We start from the raw sequence: 23,433 nt of genomic DNA, 5'->3' as shown, positions 1-23,433 counted from the left end.
TACATAACACACAGCACTTGCCGAGTAAACGCACCCGCCGCCATTGTTTGTACTGTACGCACACGCCCTCAGCGTGTGCGTACAGTACAAACACTCCGCCTTAATTTTGCAGCAGGATCAGCCTCTTCCCACCGCTGCTGTGCATATCCAGGTTCGAGGTTCGCCACAGAGAGAAGCGCTCAGGTTCCTCTCGAACGTCTGGTCCTGAGGCCACCAGCCGTGGATAACTCCACGGCCCAGCCGGTTGCTAGTCAACCACCAATGCTGATTGGTACCGCCAATCCTGGCAGGGTTCTCACTACTTTGCACGTTACCGTTTCCGGTGGATTGACAGCATCAAGGGGGGCTCGTTCTCAATATGTACTTACCTTAGCTTTACTTAATGAAGTGGAGCTACCAAGTATGCACTGGCTCACGTGTAGAGCCAATCGGTGGGGTAAACTTCCTGGCTAACAAATCATGCGGACTACCAATGGAGGAAAGGACACTACGAGTTGTCTGAATTGCAATAATAAAGAACATTTATTTGAAGAAAGTGTGAGGAAAGGTATGTGGCCCAGGCAAGCAATGGGCTTATTTACAGGGGAGATTCGTACAGCAGATCATGCAAGGATTGGTGAGGTGCAGCAAAATAAATGGTCATAAAGTAAACAAATCGAGAGAGTGCAGAGTTAACCCGAGCTAATACTTACACAATCTTACTTGCTCACACACAAAGCAGGAGCTATCAGGGTCATTCCGAAGAAGGGTACATTTAGAGAGAAGACAAGAATGGTGGTGAAACCGTTAAGTTCCATTGGGAACTGTTTATGTCGTGGATTGGTCCAAGTCCTCGCCAATCTCAGGGCTCCCTGCATTCAAATCATTCTGCCACTTTTGTTGACGTTATGATTGATTGCATAGTGCTTTGTGTATGGGATGCAAGTTGATGTGTTTGTTGATGTAGTTTTCACAGGAGTAATCTCACAGTTCAACCTTAATGACCCTGTACCAAGGATGTAGTGGTCTGATTCAAAGAGAGAGGGCGAGAGAGATTGAGATATTGAGGGATTTTTGGCTGAATGAATCGAAACCTCGAGGAAGAATGGTGCCGAGTTGATGATCCGTGCAGTCAGGAAACCATTAATTTGATGACCGGTTAAGGTTCTTACTTTAGATAAGGGAGCTATGTTTTGAGGTTTAAAATTTATATAAAGTTGAAATATAGGATGTTGTGAAATTAACATCATTTACAGCATCCCTTTAAATTATATTATATTGTAGGACGAGCTGAAACTGAAAAATTAATTGTGTGTGTGTGTGTGTGTGTGTGTGTGTGTGTGTGTGTGTGTGTGTGTGTGTGTGTGTGTGTGTGTGTGTGTGTGTGTGTGTGTGTGTGTGTGTGCGCGCGCGCGAGAACCAAGGACAGCCGACAACCTGTCTTGTCGCCTCACAGCCATGTTGCTGTTCGGTGTTAAGCGTTTGGATGTTTGGACACTCCAATATTACTTGAACATTACATTGAAACAACAGCTTGTCATCCTTTTGCTCCGAGATATTTGTGATCCAGCATCTACAACAGGACTAACTCACCCTGTCTCAGCTCACTGTTGGGTCGTCGCAAAGCATTTATATCTGTGTATTTGGGATATCGTTGTATGCTGGCTTCAGAAAGCAATAATAACTAGAGGGAGAGCACTCGGTAGAGTGCAAAACCTCCGCCTACAATACTGCTAGGTCACTCAAGTGAACCTGATATCCTATTCATTCAATTTGACGTCAACAGTACTCAGAGTTATAGTTTGCAACTTTCCCTTTTACTTTTAACTTTTACTTACTCAATTCATTCGTCATAACTAGATTCCATGAGACAGAAATTGATTTTACATGGGTATATCCACCTGAAGTTCCAAAATCAGCCGCAGTTATAATTTTGGCATGTTTTTTGTTTGAAATCACATAACATGCAGAAATGCAAAAAAAAAAAAATCAAAATTTTGTTGAAAAATTTTCAAAAAATTTTTTTTGGGGGGGGGAGTGGGGGGTGGAAATCACTGAAAACATGCAGAAATGCAAAAAAAAGAAATCTAAATTTTGTTGAAAAAAATTTGCAAAAATTTTTTTTTGGGGGGGGGGGTGGGGGGTGGTTGGAAATCACTTATAACATGTAGAAATGCAAAAAATTGAAATCAAAATTTTGTTGAAAAAAAGTTGCAAAAATTTTTTTTTGGGGGGGGGGGTGGAAATCACTTAAAACATGTAGAAATGCAAAAAAAAAAATTCAAATAGTTTTTCAAATTGGCCGCTGTAGCGGCCATATTGGATTTTGGACCAAGTTCAAAATCTAATGGCATGATCCTTGGACCAGACCAAACCGCCCACCAAGTTTCGTCAAAATCCGTCGAGTTTTTTTTCCGTAACACTTCACAAACAAACAAACAAACAAACAAGCAATCATAGACTGGTACTTACGAAATCGTCAACTTGACCTCTGACCTTGTCAAATAACAGCTGTCTCTGGAGAAGGTAGCGACGCAAACCAGAAGTTTCTACGATGATTTTGGACCAAACCATCAAAAATCGAATGTTTTGGATGTTTGACCTCACTGTGACCTTGACCTTTGACCGATTTTGACCAAAATCGAATCGGCACAAGCCACCACCCTCCTGAATCATGTGGTGTAATTTGACATTGGTAACTTCTTCCGTTCTCAAGTTATCTACCAAACCATCAAAAATCGAATATTTGACCTCACTGTGACCTTGACCTTTGACCGATTTTTTTGACCAAAATCTAATCAGCACCAGCCATCACCCTCCTGAATCACGTGGTGTAATTTGACATTGGCAGCTTCTTCCGTTCTCGAGTTATCGTGCCTCCAAACAAACAAACAAACAAGCAGTCATAGACTGGTACTTACGAAATCGTCGACTTGACCTCTGACCTTGTCTAATAAAAGCGGTCTCGAGAGAAGGTAGTGACACAAACCAGAAGTTTCTACGATGATTCTGTACCAAACCATCAAAAATCAAATGTTTTGGATGTTTGACCTCACTGTGACCTTGACCTTTGACCGATTTTGACCAAAATCTAATCAGCGCTAGCCACCACCCTCCTGAATCACGTGGTGTAATTTGACATTGGTAGCTTCTTCCGTTCTTGAGTTATCATTTTTTGGATGTTTGACCTCACTGTGACCTTGACCTTTGACCGATTTTGACCAAAATCTAATCAGCACTAGCCACCACCCTCCTGAATCACGTGGTGTAATTTGACGTTGGTAGCTTCTTCCGTTCGAGTTATCTGTACCAAACCATCAAAAATCGAATGTTTGACCTCACTGTGACCTTGACCTTTGACCGATTTTGACCAAAATATAATCAGCACTAGCCATCACCCTCCTGAATCACGTGGTGTAATTTGACATTGGCAGCTTCTTCCGTTCGAGTTATCTGTACCAAACCATCAAAAATCGAATATTTGACCTCACTGTGACCTTGACCTTTGACCGATTTTGACCAAAATCTAATCAGCACAAGCCATCACCCTCCTGAATCACGTGGTGTAATTTGACATTGGTAGCTTCTTCCGTTCTCGAGTTATCGTGCCTCCAAACAAACAAACAAAGAAACAAGCAGTCATAGACTGGTACTTACGAAATCGTCGACTTGACCTCTGACCTTGTCTAATAAAAGCTGTCTCTAGAGAAGGTAGCGACACAAACCAGAAGTTTCTACGATGATTCTGTACCAAACCATCAAAAATCGAATGTTTTGGATGGTTGACCTCACTGTGACCTTGACCTTTGACCGATTTTGACAAAAATCTAATCGGCACTAGCCATCACCCTCCTGAATCACGTGGTGTAATTTGACATTGGAAGCTTCTTCCGTTCTCGAGTTATTTTATGGATGTTTGACCTCACTGTGACCTTGACCTTTGACCGATTTTGACAGAAATCTAATCAGCACTAGCCATCACCCTCCTGAATCACGTGGTGTAATTTGACATTGGAAGCTTCTTCCGTTCTCGAGTTATTTTTTGGATGTTTGACCTCACTGTGACCTTGACCTTTGACCGATTTTGACAAAAAGCTAATCAGCACTAGCCATCACCCTCCTGAATCACGTGGTGTAATTTGACATTGGAAGCTTCTTCCGTTCTCGAGTTATCTGTACCAAACCATCAAAAATCGAATATTTGACCTCACTGTGACCTTGACCTTTGACCGATTTTGACCAAAACCTAATCAGCACTAGCCATCACCATCCTGAATCACGTGGTGTAATCTGACCTTGGAAGCTTCTTCCGTTCTCGAGTTATCTGTGCCAAACCCTCAAAAATCGAATATTTGACCTTTGACCGATTTTGACCAAAATGTAATCAGCACTAGCCATCACCCTCCTGAATCACGTGGTGTAATTTGACATTGGTAGCTTCTTCCGTTCTCGAGTTATCATGCCTACAAACAAACAAACAAACAAACAGAAACGGAAGGCATCAATATACTTACGAAATCTTTAGATTTCGTAAGTAACAAACAAACAAGCAGTCATAGACTGGTACTTATGAGATCATCAACTTGACCTCTGACCTTGTCGAATAAAAGCTGTCTCTCGAGAAGGTAGCGACGCAAACTTGAAGTTTCTACGATGATTCTGTCCCAAACCATCAAAAATCGAATGTTTTGGATGTTTGACCTCACCTTGACCTTTGAACGATTTTGACCAAAATCTAATTAGTGCGAGCCACCACCCTCCTGAATCACGTGGTGTAATTTGACATTGGTAGCTTCTTCCGTTCCCGAGTTATCATTTTTTGGATGTTTGACCTCATTGTGACCTTGACCTTTGACCGATTTTGACCAAAATGTAATCAGCATGAGCCATCATCCTCCTGAATCACATGGTGTAATTTGACATTGTTAGCTTCTTCCGTTCTCGAGTTATCTGTACCAAACCATCAAAAATCGGATATTTGACCTCACTGTGACCTTGACCTTTGACCGATTTCGACCAAAATCTAATCAGCACTTGCCATCCCCCTCCTGAATCACGTGGTGGAATTTGACATTGGTAGCTTCTTCCGTTCTCGAGTTATCGTGCCTACATACAAACAAACAAACAAACAAGCAGTCATAGACTGGCACTTACGAAATCGTCAACTTGACCTCTGACCTTGTCGAATAAAAGTTGTCTCTCGAGAAGGTAGCGACGCAAACTAGAAGTTTCTCCGATGATTCTGTACCAAACCATCAAAAATCTAATATTTTGGATGTTTGACCTCACCGTGACCTTGACCTTTGACCGATTTTGACCAAAATCGAATCAGCGCTTGCCACCACCCTCCTGAATCACGTGGTGTAATTTGACATTGGTAGCTTCTTCCGTTCTCGAGTTATTATTTTTTGGATGTTTGACATCACTGTGACCTTGACCTTTGACCGATTTTGACCAAAATATAATCAGCACTAGCCATCACCCTCCTGAATCACGTGGTGTAATTTGACATTGGTAGCTTCTTCCGTTCTCGAGTTATCTATACTAAACCATAAAAAAATCGGATATTTGACCTCACTGTGACCTTCACCTTTGACCGATTTAGACCAAAATCTAATCAGCACTTGCCATCACCCTTCTGTATCACGTGGTATAATTTGACATTGGTAGCTTCTTCCGTTCTCGAGTTATCGTGCCTGCAAACAAACAAACAAACAAACAAACAAGCAGTCATAGACTGGTACTTACAAAATCGTCAACTTGACCTCTGACCTTGTCTAATAAAAGCTGTCTCTCGAGAAGGTAGCGACGCAAACCAGAAGTTTCTACGATGATTCTGTATCAAACCATCAAAAATCGTAACGTCGACCGAAGCAAAAATCTCCATTTCTACGCAATTATATTAAACCTTAACGTAACTCAACGATGCGTCTGCTCGAGCGCACTGCATCATGGGACGACCCGTGACGCGTCGAGTGAAATATTTTTTATACAATCTTAAAACGTCTCCAAAACATCCGATTTTTACCAGATTTTCGACAACCGAGTTTTAAGCGTCCTAAGCGATCGCAAAAACCGAAGACAAAATTAAAATCGAAGTTAAAACGAACTCGTAACGTCGAGCGAAGCAAAAATACTCCATTTCTCCACATGAATTTACGGAATTATGTTTGACCTCACTGTGACCTTGACCTTTGACCGATTTTGACCAAAATCTAATCAGCACTAGCCATCACCCTCCTGAATCACGTGGTGTAATTTGATATTGGTAGCTTCTTCCGTTCTCGAGTTATCGTGCCTACAAACAAACAAACAAACAAGTAGTCATTGACTGGTAAACAAACAGAAATGGAAGGCATCAATATACTTACGAAATCTTTAGATTTCGTAAGTAACAAACAGAAAGGGGTGAAAACAGTAACCTTCATCCATCTTCGATGGTGGAGGTTAAATATTGCTTATGCCTGCAGATATTAATAAAGATGTTTTATTTGTCTCTGTCTGTCCTGTCTGCTGTCTGTCTGTTTATTTGTTCTCTCAGTTCATCTGGTAGGACTAAATGCAGTATTGCATTGTGAGGATTAACAAAATGGCCTGGAGGTACACACATTCGCCTCAAAGCCGTTTAGCATGGGTTTGAATCCCATCCATCCATTGGGACCACACTCTGTGCAGTGTGTTGGTGCTGCCAGACTGCCTGAATCCCAACCCAGCTATAAATTGTCATCCTGGTGTTTCACGGGCATGGTGATTCATCAGTGTGTGTGCTATCCCTCGGACGGACATTCTGGGCATCCCGTATGCTGGAATTAGTTGGTGGATGTTTAAGAACCTACGGTGTCTTTGGCGAAGGGTAGGTGAGCTATCGCCAGCACCGTCACCAAATTCCCAATTCCTGCTCCAACTCCTGCAGGGAGAGGGATGGTAAAACAGTTTCGACAGCACCGACGTTCTGTCATGGAGTATGATACATGAGAGGACAGTATTGCTTTGCTTTTTTAAAATATTGACCGTTGAAAGTTGACCTTCACTTTAAGTATTATTATTTATCTATTTATTTATCTGTGAGTTCTTTAATTTCTGAAAGTATTTATTTGTTTATTTTTTTGTGTGCTTGTTAACCGCCGCCATCTTCGAAGATGGATGGAGGTTACTGTTTTCACCCCTTTCTGTTTGTTTGTTATCTTGCCAAAACGAAGTTTTTGCAAGATATGTTAGTCAGCTTGTATGTTTTTTTTTGTTGTTTGTCTGTAATCACGTATAAAAAAATTCTGCAGAGCACAGTTATCATTGGAAATTTTTGTAACTTCGCATATCAGAGGCCTATAGAGGTCCCTTTCAGTGCACAAAATTTTGAAGGTCAAGGTCAAAGGTCAAGGTCACTGTCGCAAATCAGGGGAGTCGATGAAACCCTTATTTTTTGAGTTATTTTGATCGGATCGTCTTCAAACTTCATGGGAATATAGTTCATGGTCTGGCGCTCAGCTGATTAATTTTTGGTGGCGATTGGCCTTGACCTTCATGTGTTTTTTTTTTTGTTTTGTTTTTTTGTTTTTTTTTTGGTCTGTAATCACATATAAATCACTCTGCAGATCACAGTTATCATTGGAAATTTTTGTAACTTCGCATATCAGAGGCCTATAGAGGTCCCTTTCAGCGCATAAAATTTTGAAGGTCAAGGTCAAAGATCAAGGTCACTTTGTCGCAAATCAGGGGAGTCGACGAAACCCTTATTTTTTGAGTAATTTTGATCGGATCGTCTTCAAACTTCATGGGAATATAGTTCATGGTCTGGCGCTCAGCTGATTAATTTTTGGTGGCGATTGGCCTTGACCTTCATATGTTTTTTTTTGTTGTTTTTATCTTGCCAAAACGAAGTTTTTGCAAGATATGTTTGTCAGCTTGTATGTTTTTTTTTGTTGTTGTTTGTCTGTAATCACATATAAAAAATTCTGCAGAGCACAGTTATCATTGGAAATTTTTGTAACTTCGCATATCAGAGGCCGAAAGAGGTCCCTTTCAGTGCACAAAATTTTGAAGGTCAAGGTCAAAGGTCAAGGTCACTTTGTCGCAAATAAGGGGAGTCAACGAAACCCATATTTTTTGAGTAATTTTGATCGGATCGTCTTCAAACTTCATGGGAATATAGTTCATGGTCTGGCGCTCAGCTGATTAATTTTTGGTGGCGATTGGCCTTGACCTTCATGGTTAGCGCCTGAGGTCAAACATATTTGACCCCAAGGTCAAATTTTCAAGTTTTAGGAACCATATCGTGTCGTACCTCAAATTGAACAGCTCGATGAGTGCTTTCTAGATATGTCAAGCTTGAGACATTATGACATCATTTGGTGACGTTATGAGGCAAAAGCATATTTTTCATGGTTACTCTGTAGAACGATTCTCATCGGAATCTCTCGTAGGCAGATATTCCTCAAGGAGTCGCTCCTGGTGGATAGCAGCTCTGTTCACCTCAGTGTGGCCTTTAAGAAGTCACACGTGGTCACCTTTTGGCAAGATACGGGTCACCCTGCGGGTGACATTGGTTTTATTTCTTTATTTGTTTGTTTGTTTGTGAACAGTATTACGGAAAAACTCCTCTACGGATTTCGACGAAACTTGGTGGGGGGGTTAGGTATGGTCCAAGGATCATGCCATTAAATTTTGGACTTGGTCCCCCCCCCCCAAACAAAAAGATTGTTAGAGAAAATAATTTTTTTTTTTTGCATTTCTTCACGTTTTGAGTGATTTCCAACCCCCCCCCAAAAAAATTTTTTGAGAAAATTATTTTTTTTGCATTTCTACATGTTTTGGGTGATTTCCAACCTCTCCCCCCCCCCAAAAAAAAAAAATTAGAGAAATTTTTTTTTTGCATTTCTACATGTTTTCAGTGATTTCCAACCCCGTCCAAAAAAAATTGAGAAAACTTTTTTCTTGCGTTTCTACATGTTTTAAGTGATTTCCAACCCCTCCCTCAAAAAAAAAATTAAGAGAAATAAATTTTTTGCAACTTTTTTTTTCAACAAAATATCGATTTCTTTTTTTTGCATTTCTTCATGTTTTAAGTGATTTCCAACCCCCCCAAAATTGTTACCCCCCCTCCCCCCAAAAAATAGAGAATCTTTTTTTACATTTCTACATGTTTTAAGTGATTTCCAACCCCCCCCCCAAAAAAAAAATTTTGAGAAAATTATTTTTTGCATTTCTACATGTTTTGAGTGATTTCCAACCTCCCCCCCCCAAAAAAAAATTTAGAGAAATTTTCTTTTTGCATTTCTACATGTTTTCAGTGATTTCCAACCCCCCCCCTAAAAAAAAATTAAGAGAAAAAATTTTTTTGCAACTTTTTTTTCAACAAAATTTTGATTTCTTTTTTTTCCATTTCTTCATGTTTTAAGTGATTTCCAACCCCCCCTCCAAAAATTGTTACCCCCCCAAAAATAGGGAATTTTTTTTGCATTTCTCCATGTTTTAAATGATTTCCACCCCCCCCGCCAAAAAAAATTAAGAGAAAAAAGATTTTTTTCAACAAAATTTCGATTTTTTTTTTTTTTTTTTTTTTTTTTTGCATTTCTACATGTTTTAAGTGATTTCCAACCCCCCCCCCCCAATAAAAAAGGAGAAAAGAACTATAACTCTGTCAGCACTGTTGACATCATATTTAATGAATAAGATATAAGGTTCACTTGAGTGACCCAGCAGTATTGGCGGCAGAGGTTTTGCACTCTCCCGAGTGCTCCCCCTCTAGTTTATTTATTTATTTATCTGTCTACATATCTATCATTTATTTATTTACTTTCGTATTTATTTCATTTATTCACAGATTCTCAAGTGTATCAGTCAGTTGGAGTTGGCACAACTGATTGGTACTGGAGTGAAGAGTCGGTACATTACAGGCACCACACGACGTGTCACTGGGGTCATTCCTGGTCCTGCCTTCCCACAGGACGACTACACAGGCCTCGCAATCTTTGGTGCTCATTTTTCCCGTCGCTTTAAACTTCTTTCTTTTCTCCCAAGTAGTTTAAAAAAGGGGGGGGGCATGGACCCCAGAGCAAAGTGACTTTTGATTGTTGGTGATGATGGAAAATCAAGGAATACCTTTCACCTGAAAACTGTTCAGTCAATTCCATGGCTATGGATGCATTGCCATATTTGCAAATAAGGCCATTGTCTGAGATAAATTTGCTTTTGATTCTTGTCCAAGCAAGGATGCAAGAGTTAAGTTGATGGTGTCCATGATTCTGCAGGACCACTGGTTGGTGGTAACATAGACAGGAAGCAGATCGCGAGTTTCCAGGAGTCAATCGGGGAGACGAGCTCACAGAGTGTCGTCGTGGCTGTGGACAGGTAGGATGACTATGTGGCATGGCGGACACACCATTATTGCTTCTCTATTTTATGCATGGCTGTGGGGCTGTATTTTTACCATGGGCAGCAAGAGAGGACAGCTAAAACTTGCTTGCTATTGGTGGTAGGGCAAGGTGTGTTGGGGGGAGGGGGGCGTGGAGTTATGATGAGATCTTCAGGTCGACTAATCTTGGAAAACGTACCTTCACATATTTCATTTTTTATTTCACAGAATATTTACTGGTTCTACAAGACTCGATGGAAATGCCATTGGTAAGTGTCATGCGAGCAATGTTGCATCAACACTCACGCAAAACACAAGAAAGACGCAAAGAAAATTGAAAACCCACTCTGTGGGAGTACCTCCTGTGCAGCTGCCCCTTCGCAGGGCAGCTCATCGGATGACAGGAGCAGGGCAAAGCCTTTGGGACCCCCCACTTTTTAAGAGGAGGAAAACCACAGAGTAACCTTCCAGGGTCAGATTGCAGTTGTGTGTGTCAAGGTGGTGCTGAAGTGTCGTCCACCAGACGGAGGTTTCCTTGTGTTCTTGAGGCGGTCCCTTCGGGTGGGTGCCTGGAATATCCTGTCCCCAAGAGAGGATGATCACCTGTCTCTGTTATCATCTGAGCTCAAGTCTTTGAACATCGGTATTGCAGCACACTGAGGTTCGGAGAATGGATAATGGCGAGATCATGGCGGGTGGTTACACGTACAATTGGTCTGGTTGCTGTAATGGTGACCATTCCCAAGGAGTTGCTGTAGCTGTATCCAATAAGCTGACTCCAATGATAATTGAGTTAACACTGGTCTACGATCGTATTATGCGACGAAGGATTCGTCACTCCTTGGGTGTCATTTCCCTGGTCTCTGTATGTGCTCCGACTGAGGCGAGTGATCTCACCGTGAAGGATGCATTCAATGCCACACTCAAGTCTGTGGTTGATCAGTGCTCCAGACGAGGTACTCATCTAATCTTGGGGGATTTAATTGCATCGACTGGAACTGATAGGGATGGTTATGAGACACGTGTTGGTCCCCATGGGTCTGGAACTGTGAACCAGAATAGCACTCAGTTCATTGACTTTGCTCAAAGTCATGGACTTAGGGTGGCTGGTTCATGGTTTCGGCATCCATAAGCTCATCGATAGACTTGATTTTCCAGCGCTGGTGGTGTGGCAAATTTGATTTACCATGTGCTCATTGATGGTCACTGAAGGATGACCCAGAACTGCAGGGTCTACCAGAGTGCTCAGTTTCTCAATACTAACCACAGGCTGTGCTTGTGATAGCAACTCTGAAGTACAGCTTAAATCCAGGAGAATGGTACCATCCAGCCTCGGCTGGACGTTGGCAAGTTCAAGGATGAGAGGGTAGCTGAGGGGTTCGAGAACTGTCTGATTGGGGATTTGGGGGGGGTCTGGGTGCTTTGGGGAATCCTGAACAGTTGTAGAGTGCTTTGAAGACCACCATCCTTGATGTTGCTGGTGGATGTCTTGGAACCCACCATAGGGCGAAGAAGAATTTTGTGTCTCAAGGGACACTGGATACCTTTGACGAGAGTCGCAGGACCAGGTTGAATGGCAGAGCTGAGCTGTTCAGGGAGTTCAGGTGTACAACTATTTACGCGCTGAAGGTGGACATGGAGGCCTATGTGTGAGGAATCTGTGAGGGGGTAGAGCATCACCTGTGGTCAAGTGATTCTTGTCCTGCTTACAAGGGAATTTGTGCATTGCGTTCCTCCAAGCCCGTCCCTCGGTGTACTGCAGTTCGAGCGGAGGGTGGTGGGATCTTGAGAGAGAGAAGTCCGAAGTGAAGACCCGCTGTGCCGGTTACTTTGAGCAGCTGTACCAGGCTGATCCACCAGCTGTCAAGTTGGATGTCAGGGGTGTTACTGTCCCAATTGCTGGACTTCCAATCAGCTGTGATCCTCCTTCGTTTGTGGAAACACAGGCTGCGGTGAACTGGTTCAAATAGGGTAAAGCTCCTGGGATCTCTGGCATCCATGCTGAACTTCTCAAGGTTGGTGGAAATGCTGTACTCTGTCATTGCATGCAGTTCTGTGCTCTGCCTGGAACACAGGCATCATCTCAACTAACTGGAAGAGGGACCTTGCTGTCCCTCTCTGAAAAGGGAAGGGTCATCGCCAGGACTGCATTAACTACCGAGGGGTGACACTGCTCTCAGTGCCGGGCAAGGTCTTTGCTTGGATAGTTCTTGAAAGGGTTCGCCAACAACTGCTTGAGCACCAGCGCTTTGAGCAGTCTGGCTTTAGACCAAAGAGGTCAACGATTGACCATATCGTTGCCCTTCGGATCCTCACCGTACACAGACGATAGTTTTGGCAGGGGCTGCTTGTAGCCTATGTTGATCTCTGTAAAGCATTCGATTCAGTGAATCGGGATGCTCTCTGGAGGATGCTTGGTCTTCGTGGGGTGCCACAAAACTGATCAATCTGATATCTGAACTATACTCTGGTACTGAGAGTGCTGTGAGATGTGGTGGTACCATCTCCAACTTATTTCCAGTTGTTATTGGAGTTCGGCAGGGATGTGTATTGGTCGCCACACTTTCCAGTGCTTGTATGGACTGGATTCTGGAGAGGATGTTGGAGAGATCAAGCTGTGGTGCATCGTTTGGGAATGTCAAGATCTCTATCCTTGATTTTGCAGATTTGCGGAGACTGGATATCCTTTTGGGGGACCCTCGAGGTGCTGAATGAGGAGTCGGAACCGCTGGGATTACAGGTTTGCTGGGTGAAAACTAAGATCCAGGCTTTCATTGACATCTTGATGCTGCTGTCTTGTCTGTACCTCTGTGATGAAAATGTTGAGGTCATGGAGAGATTCACTTACCTTGGTAGTAATATTAATGTCTCTGCTGGCTGTGAACCAGAGGTCAATAGACTTCTGGGATGAGCCTGGGTAGTCATGGATTCACTGGATCATGGAGTGTGGTGCTGTCGATACCTGTGCAGGAGGACGAAAGTCTGAGTCTTCAAGTCCTTGGTGCTTCCAGTCTTTTTCTATGGATGTGAGACTTGGACTCTGACCAGGGATCTGAGATGGCGACTTAATTCCCTTGGTACCAGGTCTCTTCGGAGAATCCTTGGCTTTGCTGGTCACACTTTGTGTCCAACGAGCGGTTGCTGAGAGAGACTCAAATGAGATTTGTTACCTGCATAGTCCGTGAGCGTCATCTGCGGCTGTATGGACATGTGGCTCGTTTTCCCGACGCTGATCCTGCTCACCAGATTCTCTCAGCGAGGGAGCCTCATGAGTGGAGGAGGCCAATGGGCTAACCACGTTCCTCGTGGTTGCAGCAGGTTGATCAGCATCTTCATGAGATTGGGATGGGCCAAGCATCTGCCTGGGGGATGGCCAAATAGAAGCCCCTGGAGTTCCAGGGGAAAGTGAACACCGTGACGTGCTGCTCCGGTGCATGCTCCCATACCTGACCTGTCCTGACCTGACTCACTGCAGTTTATGGATGACACACCAATCAGTTGTGGAATGGGATTTGATGAGACTTAAAAGGTGCTGATGACCATAAGCAACTCAACACATTCAATGTTGGATTGAAATGCATCATACCACAGGAAGCTGCTAATTGCAGCCAACTCTTGTTAAGAGACAGTCTTCAAAGTTGATTTTACTGAAATAACATTCAAATTAATTCATACATACGAATGTAACATTTTATTTTATTTTTGCATTTTTTTTATATTATTTTGGACAAATTCATCTGAAAGACCATTCTGTGTAATGAAAGTCAACACCAGAGGAGATGTTATTTTGCTGACTTTTTGCCCCCTGTAAAACAATCCTACTTTTATGCATTCAGAGCTGAAAGACAGAGGTATTACATTTCTGTGTTTATTGTTAACACGATATCGTGTGAACCACTGAGGGTTTCAACTAAACTTGTCACAATTTGGACTGTAATATAAAGATTAATTGATTAAATTTTGGGTTCAAACGGTCATTCTCTCTGACTCTGTCTCTGTCTCTGTCTCTGTCTCTGTCTCTGTCTCTGTCTCTGTCTTTGTCTCTGTCTTTGTCTCTGTCTCTGTCTTTGTCTCTGTCTCTCACTCACTCACCCACACTCACACGTCATCCTATATTTTTTGGAGTACTAGTTCTAAATGTATGATTTGCAAATGTGTCAGATTATATGGGTCATCTCTATGTTGTGTGCACTATATTTACATCAAAATAAGGGAGGAATTAGGGAAAAGGGAGGGGTTCATGGACGTGGTCAGGTCAAAAAATCAGCCTTTTATTTTTTTTCCATACATAATGTCTTTATGACCCCTTAGTTTCTCATCACCATTGATAAGTTTTGGTGCAGAAAAAATGAGCAGTTAACGTGGCTGTCTCGCTGACTCGTGGCCCTCCGGCAGTGGATTTTGTTCGATGCCTCTGTGGAGTCTCAATGGATGAACTGTCATCATCGACACACCCACGGATGTTTAGCTTGCAGAAAATCGTTGAGATCTCGTACTACAACATGGGTCGCATCCGTCTTCAGTGGTCCCGTATCTGGGAGGTGGTCGGCGACCATTTCAACAAGGTTTGCACAACTGTTTCATTGTTTATGCCTTCTCTAATTACCTGTGCTTCCAAAGGTGGACAGAGGTCATGTTTTCACCCAGGCTGTCTGTCTGTGAGCAGGATATCTCAAAAAGTTATGGACCGATGTGGACAGGTTGGGTGTATAACAAGGACAAATTGCTTATATTTTGGTGAAGATCCAGATCCAGATCTGATTAAAATTTTTAAGTGATTCTTCATCGTTGAGGGGCCAAAAACGATATATTGCATGATATCTTAAAGTTGTAGATGGATTCAGATTTAACTTGTTTGACAGGTTGGGTGTGTAACAGGACGGATTGATGTCATTTTGGTGAAGATCTCGATTTGGATCCGGATACGAGAATTTTTAAGTGATTCTTTACCATCAAGAGATGAGGCAAAAAACGATATACTGTTTGTTATGATATTTTAAAAAATTGTGGACGGGTTATGACAAAACTTGGTGGATGAGTTGGGTAGGTGACTTGAACAAGCCAATTAGATTTTGATCCAGGTACAGATGCAGATCCGGTCTATCAGTGGGATACAAAACGTAAACTGTTCAGCCTGGTGAAGGTATGCACTCCACCGAGTGCCCTTCAAGTTGAAATATGCATATTGTACAGGTTCTGGCTCGTTTTACTTTGAAGATGATTTTTGTCCAAATCTGTTTTTCCTTTCACAATATGTCAAAACCTCCTGTTTGTGAATCTTTTCTCGATTCACACATTTGTTCTTCATGCAGTTGTGAACTCTTGTGCACACTGTGGAACTTTTATTGGTTTGTTGATGTCTGATTCTGCAGCAGTGCCTTGGTGATGTTTTGTAATCGCAGTTACCCAATGCTAGTTTTACCACTTCTGACCATTCCACTACCATCATGGCTTGGGTCATGTCAGACATGGTGGGTTGTGGTGTGGGATTGAAAATGCATTATGAAAATGTACTTTCATTTAGTATGATGATATATAATACCGGGTGCTGCTATATGATATTCATTGCATGGATTCCAATTTGGTTCCTAGATCCCATTGGTAAAGCCATGCGTCATCACCAGTTACCAGGCCAGTGATAGTCACCTCGATCTGCATTGAACAATTTGAAAAGCTTGTGACTTGATGCCAGCCATTTCTTTCAATTGCGAGTGCTGAAGCTTCAGCGGAACCATATTGGTGAGACATTGGACATGCCCGAGTGCTTCTGGGTGGTGGTGAATATGCTTCCTTGAGAAGTTCCAAGTTCTGTGGATATTTGGAAACCTTAAAGCAGTGATCCTCCGTTCTCAATGCCTCAACTTGGGCAACTGTTTATGGCTCGGTCACATCTCGCTGTCCTGACCTGTGGTCATAGTCATGGATCTTACATCCACACTTAAAGTTGGCTACACTTTTGGCTACTATGGAATACTCGGCATTTTTTGCCATCGCTTTGCTGATGGATTTAATTTAAAAAAGACTGCATGTTGTACTTCACAAACATTCTGCTCTATTCACGCTATAATTTTCCTGAGGTCATCTTCCATCTGCTTGGAAGTCGGCTAACATCACCTTCATAAACCATCCTTGCCGCTTATATATGGCGTGAGCGAAAATACCTTCCACTTCACTGCGAAGTCAGTGTTGGATGCTTTGGTTTGAATCTTTGCTTTAAATGAGTGAAGTGAAACATTTTGAAAATTTCTAATTATTCTCACTCAGATTTCAACATCGCTGTGATGCATATTGTTAATTTCATAAATATATGTGGAAAAATTACAGGCCCAGATCAGGATTCGAACCCAGGTCCTTTGGCAAACCGTACCAGTGCTCTGCCATCTGAGATATCTGTGCGACCCATCGCGTTTCTCAGCTTGGTGGGTCGTCCAGATCGCTCAGATAGCTCAGATGGCAGAGCACTGGTACGGTTTGCCAAAGGACCTGGGTTCGATTCCTGGTCTGGGCCTGTAATTTTCCACATATATTTATTATGTTGGTTCTATCCTGTTCATTTCTAATAATATTGTTAATTATTTGAATTTCTTTATAAATAAATAAGAACTTGATGGGATTTTATCCCATTGTTGTTTATTTTTTTTTATTTCCCCAAATTTTTTTTTAGAGAAAAATTGATTGCTTAATTTTTGGCATCAGTCTTTCCATTCTGTAATGTCACACAATTGCGTTCTCCTTCGTAATGCTGTGAGTTACAGGGAAGATCGTTCGTGAAATGGTGTTCTTATTTATTCATTCATTTATTCATTCATTCATGCATGCTTGCATGCGGGTCCCTAACGCAGTTAGAGTGCACAAAAACGAAATTGCTTGGATGGCAGCTGTTTCCTCCTGGTGTGCAGGTCGGATGTAACCCCAATGAGGATGTAGCATCTTTTGCACTCGACTCGTTACGACAACTTTCCATGAAGTTCTTGGAGAAGGGCGAACTTGCCAACTTCCGCTTCCAAAAGGACTTCTTGAGGCCATTTGAACATATTATGAAGAGGAACCGGTAGGTCGGAGCTCAACTGGATGGATACTCACGTTTTCTTTTTTTAATTTAGAAATGCTGACAGTGATATAACTGCTATTGAAAGGAATTTGTTTTGCAACCTTGCATGTTTTGTGTCTCACAGGTCCTACACCGTTCGTGAGATGGTCGTAGACTGCATTACGCAGATGGTGAAATCTCAGGCGACCAACATCCGGTCTGGTTGGAAGAACATCTTCTCGGTGTTCCATCTGGCAGCCTCAGATCAGAATGAGAAGATTGTGGAGTTGGCCTTCCATACGACGAGTCATGTTGTCAGTAAGTGTTTGCTGTCTCTCACTTCAAGTAATCTGCATGTATATCGATGTTCATGAAAATGACCAAAGCAGTGTCATTGTTCCTCAAGTTGGGATGTGGGTCATAGGGAAATGAGGATGGGAATATCTTGGGAATGCTAGCATTTCTGTGTTCCTGCCCTATTTATGTTCAAACTCATCAACACCTGATCGTGCAAATTGTACCACTTCAGTTTGATGAGATTCCAACACTAAGTGCTGTGCTTGAGTAACATGAATGTACACAAAATGCTTGAGGATTGCTTGGTTTTGTTTTTGCTTATTTCTTGTTAGTAATATCGGGATTTTTATTTTTTATAATGAAGACATTCATTTTTTTTTGTATTCAGGCATTGTTCCGTGAATCTGTTTGCTAGTTTGAGCCTCAATCGCTCGTTAATCAGACAATTGATTGGTTCCAAGCTCTGGGATGTCGCCATGCTTCCCTAAGAAAGGGACATGGTTAGCCTTTCTTACATACCATGGGCCTTGTCAACATCTGCTCATGTTGCAGTATATTTGACGTTCACCTGCACTCATTTGTATCCACTTTTAATCCCTTTAAACACATTTCTGCATGAGTGACATGTCACTGATTTATGTATGGCTAATTGGGAAATGCTTTAACTCGGATGCTTATCACAAGCACGTTCCTGAAGGCCAGCGCAGACCAGCCGATGTTTGCCGACACAACACAACAACATTGTCGGCAATGAATCTTGTACAATCTTGTTTTGTCAGAGACTGCAGCACACTTGACTCACCCAACGTTATTTTCGATGTCACTATTTTTTGGGAAACAAAATGGCAATGCAGGGAAATGATGGGAAGTGTGAAAACTCTGAGTATTGCTGCTTTGGCAGTTGTGCTGGTCCATCACTGATTTGTCAGGAGAAAGAAGTGGTTGTGGGTTATTACAAGAACATATTACAAGCTGATCGTGAGACTCAGGAATTTGAGTGACTGAACTTCCTCAAGAGGATTGTTTGGAAAGTTGATAGGAGGGTTTTGCCAGACTGTTGTTTCGGAGAGAGATAGTGAGAGTTGAGATTTGTCAGGATTGAAAGACATATTAGAAGTGTTTGATGAACTTATGATTTTGTCAAGGTCTGAAGAGAAGCCCTGAGTGGAGAGAAGGCCAGCACAGGGAAGAAAACATCATGGCTTTGGATGGGGGGTGATCTGAGATGGTGGTGATCAGCTGTCTTGAAGACTGGATGGAAGAATGAGATTGAAGAGGATGTGGAAAGTGTTGTTTCTGCAGGTGGGGAAAAAAGAGGAATGAATGAGTGTAGGTGAGCAGTGATCCTGGATTTTGGGAGTTTCACGAGAAGGGGGTTGATGGTGGACCACGTACCCCCTGCAGAAACATGGGGGGGACTCGGACTCAAAGCACAGTAAGAGCAGAGGGTGCAAGACCAGAAAGGAGGTGGTAGAAGACAGAGAAACCACCGACCTGCAATGCAAAGTGATAGGCCCATGGACTTGGCTTAATCGTGGGAAATCACAATGATCTTGAAGGCCTTCCAATAATTGGTATTTGGCTTTGGAGGACAACTTTGAAATGTGGTTTGCCCAAGAAAGATCATGGCTGATCGTGAGACCCAGGAATTTGAGTGACTGAACTTCCTCAAGAAGATTGTTTGGAAAGTATATAGGAGGGTTTGCCAGACTTTCGTTTCGGAGAGAGATGGTGAGAGTTGAGATTTGTCAGGATTGAAAGACGTATTCCAAGTGTTTGATGAACTTGTGATTTTGGCAAGGTCTGAAGAGAGGGAAGATGCTGCAGCCTGCCTGTCTGAAACATTACGGATGTCACCGTAGAGGGTGGAGTCATCAGCAAATAGATAAAAGGGATTTTACATCAAGTCAGAGAGCTCATTGATGAAGATTTGGGATAGGACTGGGCCCAGAACACTGCCTTGGGGAACTTCAGCCTTAACAGGGAGAGTCGATGGAAGGATTCTGTTGAGAGCCACACATTGGCTACAAGAGTAGAGGAAGTCAGTAAGCCATGTGTGGTGTTGGCCTTGGATGCCATTGGCAAAGAGGTCAGGTCAGGTATGGGAGCATGTGCCAGAACAGCGCGTCGCTGCGTCCACTTTCCGCCGGTACTCCAGGGGCCTCCGTCTGGCCATCCCCCAGGCAGATGCCAGGCCCATGTTGGCAAAGAGTTTGGAACGTAAGGCCAGATTGCATCAAAAGCATGAGATATGTCCAGAGAGACAGCCCTGATCTCATGTCTGACATTGAGGGTCTCTTCATTGTTGTGTGCATAGCAGCAGCATGTCCAAGGTAGAGTGATCTGGTCTGAATATGAATTGGTGATCTGCGATGAGGCTGTTGGAGAAAAGGAAGACTTTAATATCATTTGTGGTGATGGATTCCATGACCTTGCTGCTGAGTGTAAGTAAACTAATTGGTCCATCATCAAGTGATCTGATTTTGCAACTTTTTACCTTTACTGCAAAGGTGAGCGGAGGTTGTGGTTTCACTCCTGATTGTCTGTCTGTCTGTGAGCAGGATATCTCAAAAAGCTTTATACGGATTCGGATTAAACCTGTTGGTCAGGTTGGAAGGTGACAAGAACAAGCCGATCTAGATTTTTATTCAGGTCCAGATGCAGATCGTATCAGTGGGATACAACAGGTAAACTGTTCAGCCTAGCGGAGGTATGCACTCTACCGAGTGCCGTTCTTGTTCATGTAATGCAGTGAAGTCGGCTGATTTCCAAGCACATGAAAGATGACCTTAGGCAAATGATAGGATGAAAATGGCAGAGAGAGGATGTGAAATAGCAGCAGAGCAGGTTTTTAGGACATGTGAGTTTTTAGGACCGATCCAGTTGCAGAATCAGAGTTGAGAGCTGTCAGCAACTTCTCCACCTTCTCGGGTGCAAAATAAACATGGTCCAGGAGCATTTGGGTATGACGGGGAAGGGTGGGTAAAGTGATTGAGGGGTTGGGTCAAAATTTGGAAGCAAACTCAGAATTGAGGCATTCAGCCTTCTTATGAGTGGAGTTTGCTGTGGTGCCGTTTCAAGAGAGGGAAGAGGGGGTGGAAGGGGAGCATATACCAGAGACTGACTAAACAAGGTGCCACCAGGTTTTAGAGTGAGACAAGGTTAAAAATTCAATCTTGAGGTTGGACAAGATTTTGTTTTGTGGCTCTCCTGAGAGTGGACACACACTTGCTGACTTTATGGAATGATCTCAGACTGCCTTCAGTTTGGTTTGTTTTCTGAAGAAGATTGCAGCTGTTTTGCTGACTTTCAGAGGATGCATTTGGCACTCCTTAATGAGCTAGTGGAGTGTGTCAGTGCACAGATAGTGAGTGGAAACGTGATATTCAGGGGGCACAAACTCGACTGCTCAGCGAATTGCAATAATTTTGTGGTTTTGGCCACAGGTGATGCAGTACTGCAATTTAAACAAGCACCGACTCCAACTGCATGAGCACACACCCTGACAACACACATACATCCTTCGCATGAGCTTGTACAAGCGTGTACACACACACACACGCACACAGACTATTATTTAATTGTACAGTATCGGCTGTTGCGAAGATATGATCCACTGTGCAGTAGTTTCAAGGATTGCTGTAAATGATGCTGATTTCACAACATCCTATATTCGTGTTTATTTAATTTGTAAACCTCAAATCATCGTTCCCTTACCTAAAGTAAGTAATTGGCTAGTTTCCTGATCGCACGTGCTGATGTCGATGTAATTCAAAGGTAGAGTCTTTGTCATTAAATGTGTTTTTATAAATGTACCTATAATAGTATGATTTTATTATTTCTGAAGGTTTGTTAAATACAGGAAACAAAGGTCAGGTTCAGGTTACTATATTGATCTTCACAATACATTTTTGGTTCTCAAATTTCACATAAACTCCAATTATTTTAAAAAAGAAAACGATGCAGGTGATATGATGCTACAGCTGGAAGCTACTGAAAGCTGAAATTGAATTTGTCAATACATTTCACCCCATCGGCGCTCGTCAGAGAATGCCGCACACTACACCATGATGCACGATCATTGCGGATAATTCGTCTGATTCTGCAACTGTCGCCAATGCACATGAAAAACTTGTTGATGAGGCTCGTCAACTGCCGTGCATTAACACGATTTTCAAAAATTGTCGCTGACAATGTTGTTACATTGCGTCGGCTAGTATGCGGCGGTTATGAGAGTTGCACCCGTTGATGCATTTGTACCACTCGTCCACGTCCACCCATTTGAAACAAAATATGATCGTAGTGGCATGCCAGTAAGTTAGAATTCTCGATTAAATGTGCAGCTATGGAATCATTCTTTCTTATTAAAAAAAAATAATAATGTTTTCATATTTTAATCTGTGCAAGCTGCTCAGTTGCTGTCACACCTGCACCTGCCTTCACCCACCTCAGCTGCAGTTTTTGAGAAGCATTTTGCGACAACGATTGATTCCTTCCAGGATGCAGTCAAGTGCCTTTCAGAATTTGCCTGCAATGCAGCATTTCCAGACACGAGCATGGAGGCCATCCGACTCATCAGGCACTGTGCGAAATACGTCTCCGAGAGGTCACAGGTGGGCAAGGTGTGGCAAAAAACCCTTTAATCAATTGGAATTTAATTTTTTTTCAAAACTAACTTTTGATGCAAATCAATTGTGTGTGCAGGCCTTCCGAGACCACACGAGTGACGATATCAACGTGGTGCCTGAAGATCGGGTGTGGGTCCGTGGCTGGTTTCCTATCCTATTCGAACTCTCGTGCATCATCAATCGCTGCAAACTAGACGTCCGTACCAGGTGCTTGCCCTGTTGCCCACCTCAGACTTATGTTTGCCTTGCTGTGCCAGTCCTGAGAGTGTATAAGTGCATCTTAAAAATATATATATATATATATATAATCAAATTGACAAATGTTCATACTGATGACGTGAACCTGTCCCATTGGAACACAATACCCCACCCCCCCTTAATCGCCCACCCTCATCTCCGAACCAACGAGGTGTAAATCTGTTCCAGGTACAAAGTACAATAATTTCCTTGCACGCTACTTGTTTTTCCATTAGGGGCCTCACTGTCATGTTCGAGGTCATGAAGACGTACGGACACATGTTTGAGAAACACTGGTGGCAAGACCTCTTCCGCATAGTTTTTAGAATCTTTGACAACATGAAACTTCCTGAACTGCAGACAGAGGTGATGAGCATTGTGATGCCAAAATAACTTTAATCTTACTAAGTTTAACTGTTAAAATGTCTTTTTTTTTTCAACGTTTATCACCTTGGACTCTTGGTTGGACGTGGTCCCCCTTTTTTATCCCGGACCTGTGTGTGAGCAGAAAACTGAATGGATGACCACCACGTGCAACCATGCTTTGTACGCGATCTGTGACGTCTTTACCCAATATTATGAGGCTTTGTATGATGTCCTTCTTGATGACATATTCGCTCAGCTGTATTGGTGCGTTCAGCAAGGTGAGGTACAATTGATGACTCTTGCACCGTAACACTTGCGACCCCATATTTTGTTTCAAAAAAAATTTTTCCCCTCCTCTCTCCTGATATTTGGAAGTTTTATGTACATTGCACTATGATCTCTGTAGTTTATCAGGATGGTCATTTCACTTCCAAACTGAAGACCACTCTGAGCCCCTGAAGTTAAATTTAGATGGCTCTCTGGGTTGCTACTTGAGTTGTGTACACATTCTAAAAATAATCATTTTTTTTCTTTTTTTTTTACCT

At 42.6% G+C, this 23,433-nt stretch overlaps 1 protein-coding gene across 4 annotated transcripts in view; it reads left to right on the top strand.

Annotated features, from left to right (window-relative positions):
• LOC147012665 (brefeldin A-inhibited guanine nucleotide-exchange protein 1-like) overlaps positions 1-23,433 on the top strand; it is a 97,216-nt gene that overhangs the window by 36,891 nt on the left and 36,892 nt on the right. For all 4 annotated transcript variants that reach the window (XM_085853720.1, XM_085853721.1, XM_085853723.1 and 1 more), the window contains 10 exons: positions 9,800-9,950; positions 10,227-10,326; positions 10,559-10,599; positions 14,726-14,895; positions 17,230-17,381; positions 17,506-17,678; positions 22,110-22,270; positions 22,362-22,492; positions 22,759-22,888; positions 23,031-23,166. In XM_085853720.1, coding sequence (XP_085709846.1) covers positions 9,800-9,950; positions 10,227-10,326; positions 10,559-10,599; positions 14,726-14,895; positions 17,230-17,381; positions 17,506-17,678; positions 22,110-22,270; positions 22,362-22,492; positions 22,759-22,888; positions 23,031-23,166 — 1,345 coding nt within the window. The remainder of the gene's footprint in view (positions 1-9,799; positions 9,951-10,226; positions 10,327-10,558; positions 10,600-14,725; positions 14,896-17,229; positions 17,382-17,505; positions 17,679-22,109; positions 22,271-22,361; positions 22,493-22,758; positions 22,889-23,030; positions 23,167-23,433) is intronic.

Source organism: Eptatretus burgeri, chromosome 14 (genome assembly GCF_056783735.1).
Source record: "Eptatretus burgeri isolate ZD-2024b chromosome 14, Ebu_testis_v1, whole genome shotgun sequence".
In the NCBI taxonomy this organism is placed as follows: domain Eukaryota; kingdom Metazoa; phylum Chordata; class Myxini; order Myxiniformes; family Myxinidae; genus Eptatretus; species Eptatretus burgeri.
Note: the sequence above shows the minus strand (reverse complement) of the source record. Positions and strands in the feature narration are given on the sequence as shown.